Raw genomic sequence first — 17,491 nt, 5'->3', positions numbered from 1 at the left:
CAATCTCATCTTTGATAGTGAATTAATAGTAAGATAAACATCCACACACCACAGATCCTAACCACACACACACACACACACCACACACACCACATACAGTCTATTCCCGCAACACTACTATGCGATATCAGTTAGTAGTAATATAGTAAATAGAATATAACGATATAATGACAAATCATAATAATAATAATAATACCACTAAGATTAAACTACTAACAGTAGAAGAAATAGCCGATACAAAATTTCGAATAAATAAATTTAAAGTGGCAGAATTAAAGGATGTAGCGAGATCAATGGATTTAAGATTAGTGGGACGACGTCAAGATTTAATTGATAGACTTTTAGAATATTTTAATCAAGGGATTGAACATTCCGAACCTATTCGACTTTTAACTATGAGAACAATTATTCTTAAACGAGCTAATGGATCAAATTTACCATCTTATAAACAATTATATAATGCTATACAAAAGGGAGAATATCGACCAGATATTGATGATTCTGATGATGAATCTGATCCATCAATTTATCGTCATGATTCAAGACCTTATAAAGGTCATTCATTATATTTTGTTGAAAGTCCATTTTATAGATTAAAAAGAATGGTTCATGGTAGTCCACAATATTGTATACCACTGAAAGGTAGAAATACTGTAAGTTATCAATTTATATTAAATCCTGAAGAATCTAATTTTCTTGAAGATAATAAATATAAATTTTATATATTATGTGGAACTAAAACAAATGATTCACCTTCAAGTCCTGATGTTCATATTCAATATCCTACTCCATCTGAATTACATGTAAATGGTATACAAATAACTAATCTTGTAAGAGGTATAAAGGGGAAAATAGGTACAGCAAAACCAGCTGATATAACTTCAATGTTAAAGAAAAATCCTAATCCTAATAAACTTGAACTTATTTATGCCCAAAGTAGTGAAGAATTCTTAATTTATTTATATATTGTTCAAATAATTCCTAATGAAATTATTCTTGAACAAATTCAAAAACGTCATATTAATCAAAATGCAACTTTACAAAAAATTTTAAGTCAACAAGATGATGAAGAGATTGAAATTTCAAATAGTACAATATCTTTAAAGGATCCTTTATCATATACTCGACTTAAAATCCCAGTCCAATCTATATATTGTAAACATACTCAATGTTTTGATGGAGCTATATTCTTAGAAGCTCAATTACAAGTTCCAACTTGGTCATGTCCATTTTGTCAAATTAAGATTAATGTTGATGATTTAGCAGTTTCAGATTATTTTGTAGATATCTTATCTAAAATAGATAATAGTGTGAATCTGATTATTATAAAATCTGATGCTAGTTGGCAAGTGGATCATGAAGACGATGATCTTAGTGATGATAGTGATGATCAGCAACCTCAACAAGCTTTTAGTAGAGGCTCAAGTCATGTACCGATTGAAGCTATAGAGATCTTGGATTCAGATTCTGAGCCTGAGCCTGAATCTGAGCCTGAACCTGAACCTGAGCCTGAACCTGAGCCTGAAGCAGAAACAGAAGCAGAAATAGATGTGGAAGTAGAAGATTCTGAACCTGAAGAAGAACCAGTAACTCTGGAAGAACCAGTAGCTCTGGAAGAACCCGAAGTTTCACTTGCTGAACTACTCAGTCCCACAATTCTGCCAGAAACTACTCCTCAACTCATACTTCCTCCTACTGTTCCAGTAGTGTCACCTATGTTATCAAATACTCCTACGTTAACAGATGGATCACATACACCAGCCGATGAACAAGCCCAAATACAACTGACATTGGCAAGAGAGTTATCGACGCCAATCGATGGTCCACCACCATCAAATGGTCATGAAGAGGCAGAAACACAGGCACAGGTACAAGCACAAACTCAAATTCAAACTCAAACTTCTCGAAGTCCTCCATTACCTCATCGAAGACCAGCTTCTAACTTATTTATTCCTACTAGAAGACATATCCAACGACCACTAGCCCCTCGAGGTTATAAGAGAACAGAGCCTGAATCAGGGGCTCTATTTATAGACTCAACTCTCTCGGGTGAAGGAACTAATGAAGCAGAGAAGGCAGAGAATGTGGAGAAACAGCCAGAACAGAATAGTAATGAAGCTCAAGTGCAACCTCAACAACCACAAGAACCACAAGAACCACAAGAGCCTCAACAGCCTCAACAGCCTCAACAGCCTCAACAACCACAACCACAACCACAACCACAACCACAACCTCAAACTCAACCTCAACTACCTCATTTATTTGTAGATTCAGGTGATCGAATCTCCGACAGATGGACTCGACCTGACCGACCTCACGAAGATCCTCTCGGTGCATTTTCTGATCCTCGACGTGAAGAATCACATCTGGGAGATTTCAATTCATTGCCCCGATCAGAATCTCGGTCGCCTCGATTTGGTTATTTACAATTCCCTCGAGATTCAGTGGTTGATAGTTATGTACCTCGACAGAATAAGAATTCTCGAGTCTCTGGAACTTGGAAATTGAATGATCCATTACCTCATAGAAGTACTATGGCTGATAGAGAGAGGTCAAGTTATGGTGACAGAGAAAGAGGCTATGAAAGAGGAAGAGACTATGAAAGAGAGAGATATAGTGAAAGAGATAGATATAGTGAAAGGGGTAGAGGATATACAGATCATCGGGATAGAGATTATGATCATCGCGATAGAGATATTATGGATAGACCCATTGATAAACCTATTGAAAGAGATGTGAGATCTCGATCTAGAACTAGATCCATAGATAAGCCTATTGAAAAGCCTCTAGATAAACCTGAAAGACCTATTGAAAGACTTTCAGAACCTGTACATTCTCATAATGGTACTGTCAATGATAAGAGTGAACCTCCAATCTCACGTCTCCCATCATTACCGGGTAGAATCATTTATCCCAATAAAGACAAACAGTCTATAAAGGAACTGGCCCCATTTATTTCATCCACATTCTCAAATTCTCGAGGAACAACTTCATTCTTTGGAATTGGAACTGGAACTAGTAATGGTAATGGTACTGGTACTGATAATGGTACTGGTATTGGAACTCAAAGACCTCCACCAACCAGTAATGCTTCAAGTTATTCACATCAGAATTCTGCCTTTTCCTTTGGTAGAACTGAAGTAGTAAGAAATCCTCGAGTACCTGATCCTTCTCAAGATTTAAATAATTTATTCAAACGATTTCAAACTCTTGAAGCAAATCTTCGAAATGAATTATTAACTTTAGAGAAGGATCATAATAAACAAATTCAATTATTTGATATAGAAACTCATCAAGCATGTCTTCCTAAAACTTATGGAGCTGAATATCCTGAGGATTTCTTAAAGACTCTTGAACGACAAGATCGTCAACGTAGAGATAAGATTATAGTTGAAAGAAAGATTAAACGAGAACAAATAATAGTTAATCAACAAGCAGAGAGAGAAGAATTGTTGGCTCGACAAGCTGAGAAGAAACGAGTGTTGAAGAAACAGATTGAACGAGTTCGACAGGAACTTCAGTCGAGTAATGGAAGTGGTTCTGGAACTACTGCCCCTACCACCACCAAAGCTACTGCTGCTACTGCTACCACCACCAAAGCTACCAATACTACTGCTACTGCTACTAACTCAGAAGGTTTATCTACCGAACTGGATGCTATGGTGGCATGGAGGATTCTTAACTCTCTAAAGGCTTCTAACCCATCGCCAAGTCCATCTCACACCTTACCTTCTAGTTCAATAGTCAGTTCAAATTCAGGTTCACCCATTCCATCAGTTCCTGCGCAAAAGAAACAGAAAACTAGTGATGAAGATACACATTCTGCTTCACCTATAAGTGGTAGAATTAGTAATATCACTATCAATTCTCCGGGAATTGTAAGAGCAGTAAGTATTCCTACATTTCCTCAATCGCAAATCAGTAGTTCCAACTATATTGATCTTACATCGGATGCCGAGGATTAAGTTTAAGATTAAGATTAATATAGTTATGTAATATTAGAACTTTTATTATATTTATATATTATTAATGTACAGATATCGTTTACAATGGACTTGGACCTAAATAATCTTCCTTTATACTACCTATAGCATAAATTTCATTTACATCAGTTCTAGTTCCAACTATTTTTAATCGAACTCTTGACCCCTTTTCTATATTTTCTTCTGGACTTACATATGCTGGAGGATTAGCTGATGGATTAAATTTCATATCGGAAGGAATTAAATGAGTACTTACAAATACTGATAAAGGTCCTACATCAGCAAAGAATCCCATTTTATTTATAGTAGTAACTATTCCATCAACAACTTCACCTTTAAATGGTTTCCAAACTACAGCTCGATATTTAACTTCAAATTCAGCCATACCTGATCCAGGAATTATTCTTCCCTTACCAACATCTATATTCATACAATCTAAAACACATACAATATATCCAAATTGTCCAGTACATGTTCCTTCTACATCAGTTAATAATTTATCTCTTAAATATTGATCCATTTGTGGTCCAAAGTATGATGGATGTAAGGTTAAATTTAATGATAAATCCTTTAAGAAAAACATGATTATTGGGGCTAGAAACCTGGAGTAAATTGGATTCCGATACAGTAAATGTCGGTATAGTTAATGATAATATTATAAGTATAGATTCCCTATTGGGAATAGTTAATAATGAAGGATATAATGATAATTATTAGTGTACTTAGAGGGTAATTTTTCATTAGTTTGAACTTTTTGTGGACAAGCATGTCGCGCGACATGAGCGAGAGAGACCGGCGACGACATTAAAAATTTATCATATTAATTTTTCACAATTTTCACCACAAGAGCAATTACTGTAAGTATTACCAGTATAAGTATTACCAGCAGTACCGTAACTACTGAGTGGAATTAGCAGTATCATAGTTACGATAACTATACCGAGAAGTACAGTCACCCAGTATCACTACAGAAGTAACACTATACCTAACACTACTACACTACTACCCTTAACACTACTATAACTATAACTATAACTATAACTATAACATGTCTCAAAGAATAGGTACTTCAGCCGTAGCCCTAACTCGTGTATGGCACCATGTGGACGTAGCAGCCGACCCAAGAACTTTAGGAAGATTGGCTGCGTCCATAGCTCTAACTTTACAAGGCAAACATAAACCAACTTATTCTCCTAATAGAGATCATGGAGATTATGTGGTAGTAACTAATTGTAAACATTTAAAAGTTACAGGAAACAAATTAAAGGAAAAACATTACTGGTCTCATACCACCCGTCCAGGATCCTTAAAACTTGTACCAATGGAAAAGATGATTGAAGATAAAGGATATGGAGAAGTATTAAAGAGAGCTGTTAAGGGAATGATTCCCAAGACAAAACATAGACTTATAAGAATGGATAGATTAAAATTATTTGATGGAGATGAACATCCTTATAAGGAGAATTTAATTGCCTTTGCTGATGAAGTGGAAGAGATGAAACGTAAATCTATTGAATTCGAACAAAGAGAAGCTCGTTTGAATGAACTTCGTAAGAATTACTTAAAGGATTAGTATACTGTAAATAGACACTCTGTAAATAAAACATATATTATACACCCATACTACTAGTAACTATACTACTATACTAATAAGTAACTACAATCTTATACTCTTATACTCTTAGACCCATTACTGATCGTTCAGTATACATTCTAGGAGCTATATTCATAGCCATTAATTCTTGAAACAATAATTTGGCAGCATATGGAATATGAATTTGATAAATATTAGTCTTATTCTTACATGATCTACATTCAAATTGATTCTTTTTCAAATTGGCAATTACCGACATTAATCCACACATTCCACATACATGAACTCTAAATGCATCTGATGCTTCCATTAATCTTTCCTTTAAAAATCCAGCAGCTCCATGAGCAATCATACAATCTCTTTCCATTTCTCCAAATCTTAATCCTCCATCTCTTGATCTACCTTCAACTGGTTGTCTTGTTAATACTTGAACTGGACCTCTTGCACGAGCATGAATCTTATCATCAACCATATGTCTTAATCTTTGATAATATGTTGGACCAAAGAATACTTGGGCCATTAATTTCTTACCAGTATGTCCATTATACATCACTTCAAACCCTCGAGAATGATATCCATGATCTCTTAAAAGTTTTGAAATAGCTTCGGCTGTAACATCAGTAAATGGTGAGGCATCACCTTCTAAACCAGATAAAGCCGATACTTTAGATAATAAACATTCAATTAAATGGGCTACTGTCATACGAGATGGAATTGCATGAGGATTAATAATTAAATCAGGGACAATTCCTTGAACAGTAAATGGCATATCTTCATGTCTATAAGTTACTCCAATTGTCCCCTTTTGTCCATGTCTTGAAGCAAATTTATCACCAATTTGGGGAACTTTTGTAGTTCTCATTCTTACTTTAACAAATTTAGCTCCATCTCCATTAGTAGTTAAAAGTACTTGATCAACAATTCCTGATTCAGTACTTCTTAAAGGAGTTGAAGCATCTCTTTTTGTATGATATTGAGTTCTTTGACCTAATTCTTCTGTATCAGGAGGAATTGGAGTTGTCTTACCAATAATAATATCTTCTCCACTAACTCTTACCCCAGGAGCAATTAATCCATCATCATCTAATTTTTCATAAGTTCCATGTTTTAATCTTAAAGTATCTGATCTTGAAGGTTTTTCAAAAGTTTCAAGGGCTTTCATTCCTTGTCTTTTTTCTAAATCCATATATGATCTAAAGAATAATGATCTAAATAATCCTCGATCAATTGATGATTGATTCATAATCATTGAATCTTCTTGATTATATCCTGAATAACATGCAATGGCTACCACAGCATTTTGTCCTGCTGGTAATTCTCGGAATTTTAAATGTTCCATTGATCTTGTTGTGGCAAGAGGTTTTTGAGGATAATATAAAATATTAGCCATAGTATCCATTCTTACCGCATAATTAGTTAAAAATACTCCCATAGCTTGTTTACCCATAGCTGATTGATAAGTATTACGAGGAGATTGATTATGATCAGGAAATGGAATAATTGAAGCAGCTACTCCTAAAATCATTGAAGGATGAATTTCACAATGAGTAAAAGTATGAGATGAAGAAGTTGATAAAGTTGGTTTAATTCTTTTAGCCGGATCTAATTCTTCATTAATTGGAGTTTCTTCCGGTAATTTTTCGGCTTCTAAATCTTCCGGTGTCATAGCAATCATTATAGTTTCTTCTTCTTCTGCATCAACATATTCAACCACTCCATCATTAACTAATGAAGTCCAGGTATAACTGGTAGATTCTCCATCTTCATCTTCATATTCATCATATTCAGAAGTTAATAATTTATTAATATGATCCTTTTGTAATACTAAATCTCCCTTGGTTAAAGATTCTTCATCACTATCAACAATAAATAATGGACGATAAACTCTACCAGCATCAGTAAAGATTTTAAATTCTTTTTCTCTAATATCTCTAATAATTGATACTTCTGGAGAAATATCTCCTCTTCTTCTTAAACCTCTAATTGTATTAACTAAATTGGCTGGATCTCTATGAGTTCCAACCCAAACTCCATTAACAAATACTCTGGTTGAATCAGGAGAATTTGATGGTACAAACGATTCTAATGGTTCCATCCCCCATTCTTCTAAGAAATAAGATATTGGTTCTGATGATGTACCAACAGAAATACATGTCATTAATGATAAATTTTTAACTAATCCACAGGCTTGACCTTCTGGAGTTTCAGCAGGACAAACTAATCCCCAATGAGTATTATGTAATTGTCTTGGTTTAGCAATTTTCCCATCTCTACCAATTGGAGTATTGGTTCTTCTTAAATGAGATAAAGTTGAAGAATAAGTATATCTATTTAAAACTTGAGAAACTCCTGCTCTTGAACTCATAGCTTTCTTTTGTTCACCCCAATTTCCTGTAGCTAAAGAATATCTTAAACCATCAGTTATTGTTTGAGATTTAACAGCTAAAGTTAAATTAAATTCTTTATCATTTTCAACACATCTTTGCATATAATTATAAATATCTTTTGTTAATTTTTTAAATAAAATTCGAAATAAATTTGCTAATAATGGTCCTGCCAAATCTAATCTCTTTTTACCAAAATGATCTCTATCATCGGGTTCTTTTCTTTCTAAAGCACATAATAATAATCTATTAACCATATAACCTAAAAAGAATGCTTTTCTTGTTTCATAACCATCAGCTTGAGTTATATTTGGTAATAATTCCTTTTGTAAAATATCTTTGGCATATTGTATACGTTTTTCTCTTCTAATTCCCATAACTCCTCTTCTACCAATAAAATCTAATGCAACTTCTCGTTCTTGAATTACAAATCCTTCTTCAACACATGGTTTTAACATTTCTAACATTTGCCAATCATTTGCATCATAACAAATATGTTCTAAAATATCTCCATCTGGTACAATTCCTAAGGCTCTAAATACAATTACAATTGGTATATCTTCTTTAATATATGGTAAAGTTGCTTTAACAGTTTTACCTTGAACTCCTCTACCTTTTGAATTTTGATCTTTACCACCTAATTTAATTTGCATTGAAGATAATAATCTTGATCCCTTTTCAATTGCTGATCTTATTTCTGCTACATGAGATACCGTTGAAGTGGCAGCCGATTTTTTAAATACTTGAACTATATTTGCTGCACTTCTTTCTTGAGCAATTAAAACTTTTTCTGAACCATTTATAACAAAATAACCTCCCATATCATAAGGACATTCTTTTAATTCATAAAATTCATGTTCACCTAAATCTCTTAACATACAAAATTTAGATCTTAACATAATTGGGACTTTACCTAAATAAACTTTTTGTTGAGGTTCTTCATCTTGAACTTTTTCTTCAATCCATTCTAATTCATTTTCTCTTCTTAAATTATCATCGGATTTAAATACTTTTTTAGTCATATCAACATATAATGGTGATGAATAAGTTAAATTTCTTAATCTTGCTTCTTGAGGAAACATTGGATGAGTTGTACCATCACCTTCAGTTTGAGTTGGTTTGGAAATATAAATCTTTCCAAAAGTTATTTCATATCTTCTATTTTCATGATCATCATCAGTTGTATGTTGAGCTGGTTGATCTAAAATTAAATGAGAATCTTCCCATACTAATTCTTGAATAGTGGATTCAATGAATTCATCAAATGAATCAAGTTGTTGTGATACTAATCCCTTTTCTTGAAAGAATGATTGAATTACTGTCCAACAATCTTCAGGAGTAATACTACTAGATTCTTCATCATACATATAAGGATCTTCTCCTTCAACTACTGGGTCACCTGACATCGCAAATTAACTATAACAAATGAACTAACAATACAATAACCGTAGTTTACTACTAATATTAAGTAGTTTACTGACTGACTGAGTAATTAACTGACCAACAGTACTATTAACTAAGTCCAAATTAGCTGGTGCTTATTAACTTTTCAGTCAACGAAGAATCTTTTTTTTGTGGGAGTACACGACTCACACCAGTAAATTTTTCACTCTGACTACTTACTGCTAACTAACTACTAACTAACTACTACTACTACTACTACTACTACTACTACTATACTGTAAGTAAGAACTACTATGAATAGTGGATGGTTAAATCTCGTATGGAAACGGACAGTTCACCATAAAGTGACTGCCAAAAAGTATCCTCAAGTTAATATAAAAGATGTGGTATTACAAAAGCCTTCGTACGGATTTCGTAGACAAAGAAAACCATTAATATCTCAAGGAGTTAAAGATACTTTATTCCCCAATAGTGAAATTGCTAAAAGATATGTTGAAGCTGGTAAACCAGTTCCTATAAAGTATCGTACTAATTCCGATCATATATCTCGTAGAAATTTTATGAAATATCAAGATGAAATTGCTAATAATAAACCTCATTTTAAAGTTGGTGAAAAGAAGGTTTATTTCCCTAAAGGTCGTATATGTCTTTTAGAACCTGATGCAAAATATGGTCCATATCAAGCCAGATTCTTAGTTCCAAAAGCTATGAATAAAATGGATTTAAGAGATTATTTATGGCATATTTATGGTTTAAGAGCTTTAACTGTAACATCTCAATTAACTCCAGCTTATTTTACTAGAGGTCCATTTGATTTAGCTCGTAGTAGAAGACCTCAATTAAAAATTATGACAATTGAAATGGAACAACCATTTATTTGGCCAGAAAATTCTCCAGCAATTAAATCTTTACTTTCAACTACTAAAGGTGAAGGTAATGAAGCAAATGAATTAGCTACAGCAATTAATTCAGATAAATTAAAACCAAATGATGCTTATGGTGGAATGTATCTTACTCCAGAATTACCAAATGCATTTATACCAAATAATTTTAAAAGATTAGGTTCAAAGACTAATGAAAATTATTATAAACAACTTGAAACTAAACCAGATAGAAAATTAGTTAAAGACTTTTTAGGTTTATAAACTAATATCTCATGTATATAATTTAGTTTAGTTTAGTTTAAATTCTTTCTTTCAATGTACAAATAACTTATATTAAACATAGATATAAAATTTAAAATTTAAAATTTAAAATATAAAAACCAATTAATCAACCAACTCATAGCTTACCTCTAAAACCAGAAATAAATAGTAATAACAAACAATTTAATATAATATAAAAGAATCTTAACGTCTACAGGTAAACATTTACTTACCAGAACCATCCCTTTTTCTTTTCTTTTCGATTTTCATTTATACTAGTACTTGTATCTGTTGAATCGTTAGTTTCTGATGTAGTTTCACTAACTACATTACTTTCTTCAACATTACTAGTATCATTACCATAACCGAATCGGTTCTTAATATTCATCACCATAACATATGAACTGTCTATCACATTGCCAATAGAATCTTGACCAGAACTAGTAGCAGTAGCAGATTCCAGTGATTCACCACTAGCATTACCGATACCACTCACACCACTTGTACCAGCACCACCACTACTAGTACTACTAGCATTTAATGAAGGATTACTATCAAGTATATAATGTATAACACTTTTATCAGCCAACTTTCCAAGATTATCAAATTGACTTCCTAACAATGGCTGTATATAAGTAAAAAATACAAATCCAGCACCAGATTCAGTAAATTTAATCCAATCATCATTCAATGTGAAATCTTTACCACTAAGTAATTGACGTTGACGTTTATCAAAACTTGATTTAATCATAGGTACTACCAACCATATAAAAAATCCTAATTTTAAATAACTATAGAAAGGAATTATCCATGTAAAGAATAAGAATGATTCAGTAAGTTGTATAGTTCCAAACACAATCCAATAAATAAACCATTTATGTATTGTAATAAGGGTTGATTGTAAATGTTCTTCATTAACTTGTAAGGATGAAGAACCTGAAGTGGTGGTAGAAGTTACAGTATTACCATTGGTAGTTGTTGTAGTAGTAGATTTAGATAAGAGATAAGTTAATGGTAATGGTACAGTAATCCCAGCGACTCTTATTGATGAATTATCAATCTTTTTAGAAATCTCCAAATAATTATCAAATGCCTTATAAGAAGCAATAACAGGGTATACAGTAGAAATAAGTGTTCTATAGTAAAGTTAGTAAAGTTAGTATGAGGGGGTTCACGAAACCTGGGGCAAATACCTTAGAAATGTTTTAAAGTGCTAGTTAATACCCTTTAACCACCACTAAATTCACCCAAAAAAGTATGGATACATACGTCAAGAATGAGAAGAGACCCATGATGCTATTTAAAATCTAATGGTTCAGAGTATAGTAATCTTGGGTCAATAATCCTTCTTTATCGTAAGTGTAGATGGACTTTTTGTGGTGATAAGATAACCCTGATCAGATGATATTACTGCGGCATGGATGTGCTGGTGTTTTATAAAAGTGTACAGTATTTCCCAATGTCGCACCCTTACTACCCGAATATCGCTAGACCTTGATATCGCTTTCTGTAAGTAAGTTATCTCAGTAAATTATTATTTCTTCCTCCCTAGTTGTAAAAGTCTTCCCTTCTACTGACATTTCATAGTGTCAAAGCAAAATAATTCGTGAACATGTAAGAAAAACAACGCTTATATAATTCTTTCTATTTCGTTTTATCTTTGCTTCTAATTTCATGACCAATCCATAAATATAAGCGGTGGTGTGCAAGTAGCTTTCTTCCTTTCAGCTGATATTTATGGAGAAGCAAATAATAGTCGTTCCTAGCTTTAAATTAATTTCACACTAGCGACTTCATAGAAATGTCTTTTTGTAGGCTACGAAATATTTCTACTTTACTCTACGATAAATTCTAGTAGATCTAACGATATTTCATTGGGAAAATGCCAATATATTATTATTATGGGCTACGAAATTACAATATACCAAGGAGCGAAAACAGTATGTTTCAAGGAGCGACGGAATTACCTCTAGTATCCGACAGACACCACCACCACTTTGATGAAATAAGTATGTAATATTTATCTTCTACCCTCCTCCAGGTTACTCTTCAACATATCACCCTAGCTCATCGATGTTTTGTTCTTTTTCTACCTCGAGGAAGAGAAGCGGTTTGCCCTCTTGTGTTACTTTCATCAGTTGTTAGTGTTGTTCCCGTCGATGGTTCTTGATCTGATCTACTCTCGATTTCTCTTCTACTTGGCAGAACGATAGCTGATACATCGTTTGGATTCTTTTGCCAGCTACCACCTTCCACCGGTGATAGTTCAGATGGATCAATTATTTGTGATTCCTTTTTCTGAGAATCTTGATGTATTTTCCAACGATTCTTCAACTCATTCAACGCATCACCTAATCGTGCCTTGTCCTTAAGTATAGCTGCTTTTAATTCATTATCTCCATCCATATCATGTAATGTGTCATAGTTATTCATTTTACTTTGCCCGAAATCGAAAAACTTCACAGCTTTGTTACCTTTTGCATCATATGTGAACATAATGTTATCGGCATGAATATCTCCATGAGCCGTGCCAGACTTATGGAAGACATCCATCCCCTTTTCGGCAAGTTTTATGAACTCTTCGAGTTCCTCTTCATTTTTTATACTAAAGAGGCAGTCTTTAATAAATGATTCTAGTAAATAAAAGCCTTCATGACCTGGTAGTTGTAAATATCCATATGAATATAGTTCAGGGATGAACTTCATAGCAGCCTTCTTCTCATTGCGTCTCCCTTTAGGAAACGAATAGTTGAAATCATTTTTGTGGGCCGTTCGAGTTTTTATAGCTTGTTCAAAATTTTCTATGTTAGGCAAATTCCCATTTATCATCCTGAAAACTTGAAGTTCAGTAAGGAACATACCTAAACTGAAGCTATATGTTTTCTCAAAAGTATCTCGTGGTACTGATCCACGGATTTTGAAGGTTTGTATGGGATCATATAACTTGAGAAAGTATGTTTCATTCTTAAATTTAACCCTTCGAACTTGCGATAGGTATTCTGAGTTGTCATGGTCCGACTCGTTCCTTTTTATTCCTAGCTTGTCGACTTGGAATTTATCCAGTTTTCCGATTTGTGAAAACTGGACTTCATTTTGTTGGATTAGACCAAACAAAGTCCGACTGATCTTCACACCTTTTTCGGTTAAATATAATTTCTGCTTGATATTATATGTGGTACTTTGAAAACAACTGTTCCAGTCATTTCGAACCTCTTCATACCACATCTCCTTCAATGAAGAAACAACTTCAGATTCTACCAACAATTTATTTGAAAAATCTATACCAATATTCAACACAGCCTCGTCTAGCTTGGATAAATAATTCGTCAACAAACAGCATAATAAAAAGCCTAAATTATGATTCCCATGATGATCGAAAACCTGCGTATCACAGTCTATTGTGGACTTTACATATTTATCTCCTTCCAAGTTTTGCTTTGTAAGCTCTGGATGCGTCACCGAAATCACAACTAAGTACTCACAATCAATAATAAATGCAATCGCAGAATTATTATCCACCATTTGATGAATTGACTGATTAAATAAATTTATAAACGACTTTGTGGATTCAATATTTTCAAGTGACTCCTTTATGCCGTTCTTTTTTATTTCGATCGGTATGGTGTAGCTCTTGTCCTTGAAAAGGAAAGTAAGTGAAAAATCCGGCCTCAATTTGTTGGTGCCTGGAGTCTGCCTCTTGAGTTTTAACTGTAAATCTTCAAATCTTAGCTTTAGAAAATCTATGGTTGGTTGTAGATACATTGATTCTAATAGAGCAGATACAGAGGCTTCCTGCAACTCTAGATCATCGACAGACATAATGGGACGCCTTATGACACCCTTGATCAAAGTATCATTTGTTACTTCTAGAGCTTGTGCGGCTTCCATATCTAGTTCTGTGGGGCTTGGCATGGATTTGGGCTCAGCAACAGAGTAATCTTGAAGTGACTGGCCCGAAACTATATATTTTCCAAAACTTGTAATTGTACCTGAAGACTTCATTCCACCTAAATTCTTTTTCAAGCCTGGGAAAGTGATGGTGAATAAATAGGAAATGTTAACCAAGTTGTGTATGACTTTTTTCGTTTTAACTTTCAACTGTGGATCGGTAATAACGTGGTCTTCGAACCAATTGCTAACGAATTCATCCACCAGCTCTACAACAATGGCAAAGTGGTTCAAGTACTCCTCTGCATTATCAGTGAAACTTCTTTGGAGAATTAGCTCAGGACTCTTCGTTTTGATAAGGATAGCAAAATTAGACGCCAAATACTCAAGACAAAGTTTGCTTGTGTGGTGAGGGTCTTCATGATCCGAAGGCTTTAGGAGACTTCTGCCAGAATCTCTAAAATATTGTATGCTACGTTCTGCAGTTTTATCATCTAAGTAATCTACAGCACCAGAATTGATGCCTTCATGGACAAATTTACAATTTGAACTAACTATCTTCTTTAGCTCTGACTCCTGCAGAATGAGTTGTAAACGTATATTTGGGGTGGTTGACTTGTATGGCACGTAAATTGGTTTGTCGAACAACCAGTTGGATGACATGATACTACTATCGTCATATGCGTACCACGATTGTTTTTCATAATCCTGATAATCAGATACAACTTAATATTTCATCCAAAGTTTTAAATTCTTGTTTTGCTGATTTTCGCACAAACACAACTAGATGTAAAATAGAGAATTTTCTCTCCAGGGCATTCACTACTAATGTGAATTATTAGTATTCCAACCAATACTAATATAATAGTCTGCCTGCCAATTATTATGAATAGGGTAACTATTACCTAAATACGAAAATGAATACGAAAATGAAAATGAAAATGAAAATTTAAATCTAAATGTATTAATCCCTAACAACGGGCAGTCTATATACTTAAGTAATGAAATGTAATAATAATAACAATGTAATTATGAAATAATGAGGTACTAAAATCAAACAATGTAATAATGTAATTATGTATTAATATAATGTTTACCATTCGAAACCTCTTTCATGTAATGCTTCAACATTCCAATCCCAAGTAGTCTTAGCATTCTTTGGATTTCTACCAACACTATTTGGTGTACCTTCTGGACCACCAGTAACAAGATACTTACCAGAATCTTTCTTAATATTTAAAGTTGGATCCATAGCAGCTTTTAAAGTAGCTAAACAACCTTCTTCAACAGAAACACCCATAGCAGCATCAGCAATCTTAGAAAGACCTCTAGTGAAAATACCAAGAACTGGCATTTTTAACCAATAATCATATAAATCAGTTCCAAGAATAATACCTGGATGAACAGAAAGAGATAAAATTTCTGGTTCTTCTTTAGCTAATTGTTTAGCACCTAAGATACCGGAAACTTTAGCATTACCATATCTAAACCAAGTATAAACGAAAAATGGACTTCTGTTAAGTAAATCTGATGGATGGAAATATTTGTAACTAAAATTGTGACCAATTGAAGCAAGATTAACAACTCTTGGTTCAATTTTACCTTCATTTGCAACATTCTTTAATAAAGGCAATAATTTCAAAGTTAATAAGAAATGACTAACAAAATTAACTTGATATTGAATTTCATAACCATCCTTAGTAAGTTGATAAGGAATACCCATAATACCAGCATTATTAATTAAAATATGTAATTTAGATTCTTGAGATTTTAATTTATCAGCTGCATCACTAACAGTTTGTAAATCAAGAAGATCCATATAAAGATATTTCAATTGTCCAAGCTTTCTAGATGATTTAACTTCAACTGGATATTCAGAAACACGTTTATCAGCTTCAGTTTTAATTTCATCAATGGCTTTTAAAACTTTAGATTCAGTTCTACCACCAACATAAACAACATAACCATGTAAGTATAAATGTAAAGCAGTAAACCAACCAATACCAGAATTACCACCGGTAAGTAAAACTACACGACGATCTGACTTTGGATCAAAGTAAGGAGCAGTAGATGGATTAAAAAATTTAGATCTGTTAAGCATTATGTGTGAATTGTTTATGAATTGATTTGTATGTATGAATGTATGTTTGTTTGTTATTGTTTGTTAATTAATAAAAACAATTAAATAGAATATGATAATTCAATTGAGAAATTAACCTGGTTATATAGTTTTCCAAATTATCAGAAGCTGCTACAAAAAAGCTTAAATACTACGAGGTCATAAGACACAATAAATGTTCCATTAGAAAAAAAGAAATAAACAAACTTGTCGGTGAATATCTTAATGGTCTAATACCACACGGAGATATGTAAATAAGTATATCAAATTAAGAATTGCAATATTATTTTGCAGTTAATCATTAAAGTATTTAGTTCGAGATGGATTTCCTCCGTAGTTTATTAATTCCGTCGGAGAAACGTGACTTCTCGCACGTGAATAGCCAGCGACAAAAAAAGAAATTGACAAAAGAAATGACAAATATGCATTTATGCACTACAAATTCTGCTGACATGAGGAGTTTAGTCACGTGATTTTTCAGGATTCAACCGGCAACCGTCTCACGGCCGAGAAATTCTCATTAACCTGTGAACGGCGAGGCCATAACCAACGGCATCGTCAAAACAGGTCATAGCCGAGCCATCGTCATTAGCCGAGACTATACTTCTATTATTAAGTGTGAAATGAAACTTATTAAGACTAGTTCGAGATTATTATAACTACTAAGTAGTAGTGTCAATCCTGAATTTCTTAACTTAATTTATTAAATTAAGTAATAGCACAAGAAGTGGGGATCATGTAGATAAGAATAAAATATATTTATGTTATTTTACCTGCACAAAGGCCCAGATAACTAACTACTTTAAACGGTAAAGGAAGAGATAAACAATTGACATTTACTCCACATTTCAATCTTGCGAATCAGTATATTATTTTGTTAGTGTATCAGTATATTATTTTGTTAGTGTGAAATTTTGTACATGTAATATAACCCCAATTTCTTTCTTATATAAATCCAAATCAACTGCGTGAAC

General features: G+C 33.3%; 8 protein-coding genes across 8 annotated transcripts; 3 read left to right on the top strand and 5 right to left on the bottom strand. All coding sequences in view use genetic code 12, as the record gives it.

Moving 5' to 3' along the window:
• The first annotated feature begins 4 nt into the window (after positions 1-4).
• Positions 5-3,989, top strand: SIZ1 (SUMO ligase). Its single transcript, XM_064880677.1, has one exon. The coding sequence runs from the start codon at positions 168-170 to the stop codon at positions 3,963-3,965; it is 3,798 nt and encodes a 1,265-aa protein (XP_064741056.1). The 5' UTR covers positions 5-167; the 3' UTR covers positions 3,966-3,989.
• RPB7 (DNA-directed RNA polymerase II subunit) lies at positions 3,990-4,824 on the bottom strand. Its single transcript, XM_064880676.1, has one exon. The coding sequence runs from the start codon at positions 4,564-4,566 to the stop codon at positions 4,045-4,047; it is 522 nt and encodes a 173-aa protein (XP_064741055.1). The 5' UTR covers positions 4,567-4,824; the 3' UTR covers positions 3,990-4,044.
• A 16-nt stretch (positions 4,825-4,840) lies between these two features.
• RJT21DRAFT_91053 (mitochondrial 54S ribosomal protein uL13m) lies at positions 4,841-5,597 on the top strand. The gene has a single exon (XM_064885652.1). It carries the CDS (start codon positions 5,032-5,034, stop codon positions 5,554-5,556), a length of 525 nt encoding a protein of 174 aa, XP_064741054.1. The 5' UTR covers positions 4,841-5,031; the 3' UTR covers positions 5,557-5,597.
• On the bottom strand, positions 5,598-9,458 carry RJT21DRAFT_117373 (DNA-directed RNA polymerase II subunit RPB2). Its single transcript, XM_064880675.1, has one exon. It carries the CDS (start codon positions 9,365-9,367, stop codon positions 5,657-5,659), a length of 3,711 nt encoding a protein of 1,236 aa, XP_064741053.1. The 5' UTR covers positions 9,368-9,458; the 3' UTR covers positions 5,598-5,656.
• A 162-nt stretch (positions 9,459-9,620) lies between these two features.
• On the top strand, positions 9,621-10,666 carry MRP20 (mitochondrial 54S ribosomal protein uL23m). The gene has a single exon (XM_064880674.1). The coding sequence runs from the start codon at positions 9,659-9,661 to the stop codon at positions 10,508-10,510; it is 852 nt and encodes a 283-aa protein (XP_064741052.1). The 5' UTR covers positions 9,621-9,658; the 3' UTR covers positions 10,511-10,666.
• RJT21DRAFT_117370 (uncharacterized protein) lies at positions 10,556-12,125 on the bottom strand. The gene is made up of 2 exons (XM_064880673.1): positions 11,780-12,125; positions 10,556-11,646 (listed from the first exon to the last, which is right to left on the bottom strand). Exons 1-2 carry the CDS (start codon positions 11,800-11,802, stop codon positions 10,740-10,742), a joined length of 930 nt encoding a protein of 309 aa, XP_064741051.1. The 5' UTR covers positions 11,803-12,125; the 3' UTR covers positions 10,556-10,739.
• A 452-nt stretch (positions 12,126-12,577) lies between these two features.
• RJT21DRAFT_111445 (uncharacterized protein) lies at positions 12,578-15,061 on the bottom strand (the record flags this gene model as incomplete). The annotated part of the gene is made up of 1 exon (XM_064879998.1): positions 12,578-15,061. One exon carries the CDS (start codon positions 15,059-15,061, stop codon positions 12,578-12,580), a length of 2,484 nt encoding a protein of 827 aa, XP_064741050.1.
• Positions 15,062-15,491: 430 nt separating this feature from the next.
• Positions 15,492-16,499, bottom strand: RJT21DRAFT_111444 (uncharacterized protein; the record flags this gene model as incomplete). Its single annotated transcript, XM_064879997.1, has 1 exon — positions 15,492-16,499. One exon carries the CDS (start codon positions 16,497-16,499, stop codon positions 15,492-15,494), a length of 1,008 nt encoding a protein of 335 aa, XP_064741049.1.
• Positions 16,500-17,491: the final 992 nt, after the last annotated feature.

This window comes from Scheffersomyces amazonensis (assembly GCF_036850825.1).
Source record: "Scheffersomyces amazonensis strain UFMG-HMD-26.3 chromosome Unknown RJT21scaffold_1, whole genome shotgun sequence".
Classification (NCBI taxonomy): Eukaryota; Fungi; Ascomycota; class Pichiomycetes; order Serinales; family Debaryomycetaceae; genus Scheffersomyces; species Scheffersomyces amazonensis.
The sequence above is the reverse complement of the archived record's forward strand: the minus strand, read 5'-3'. Positions and strand labels throughout refer to the sequence as shown.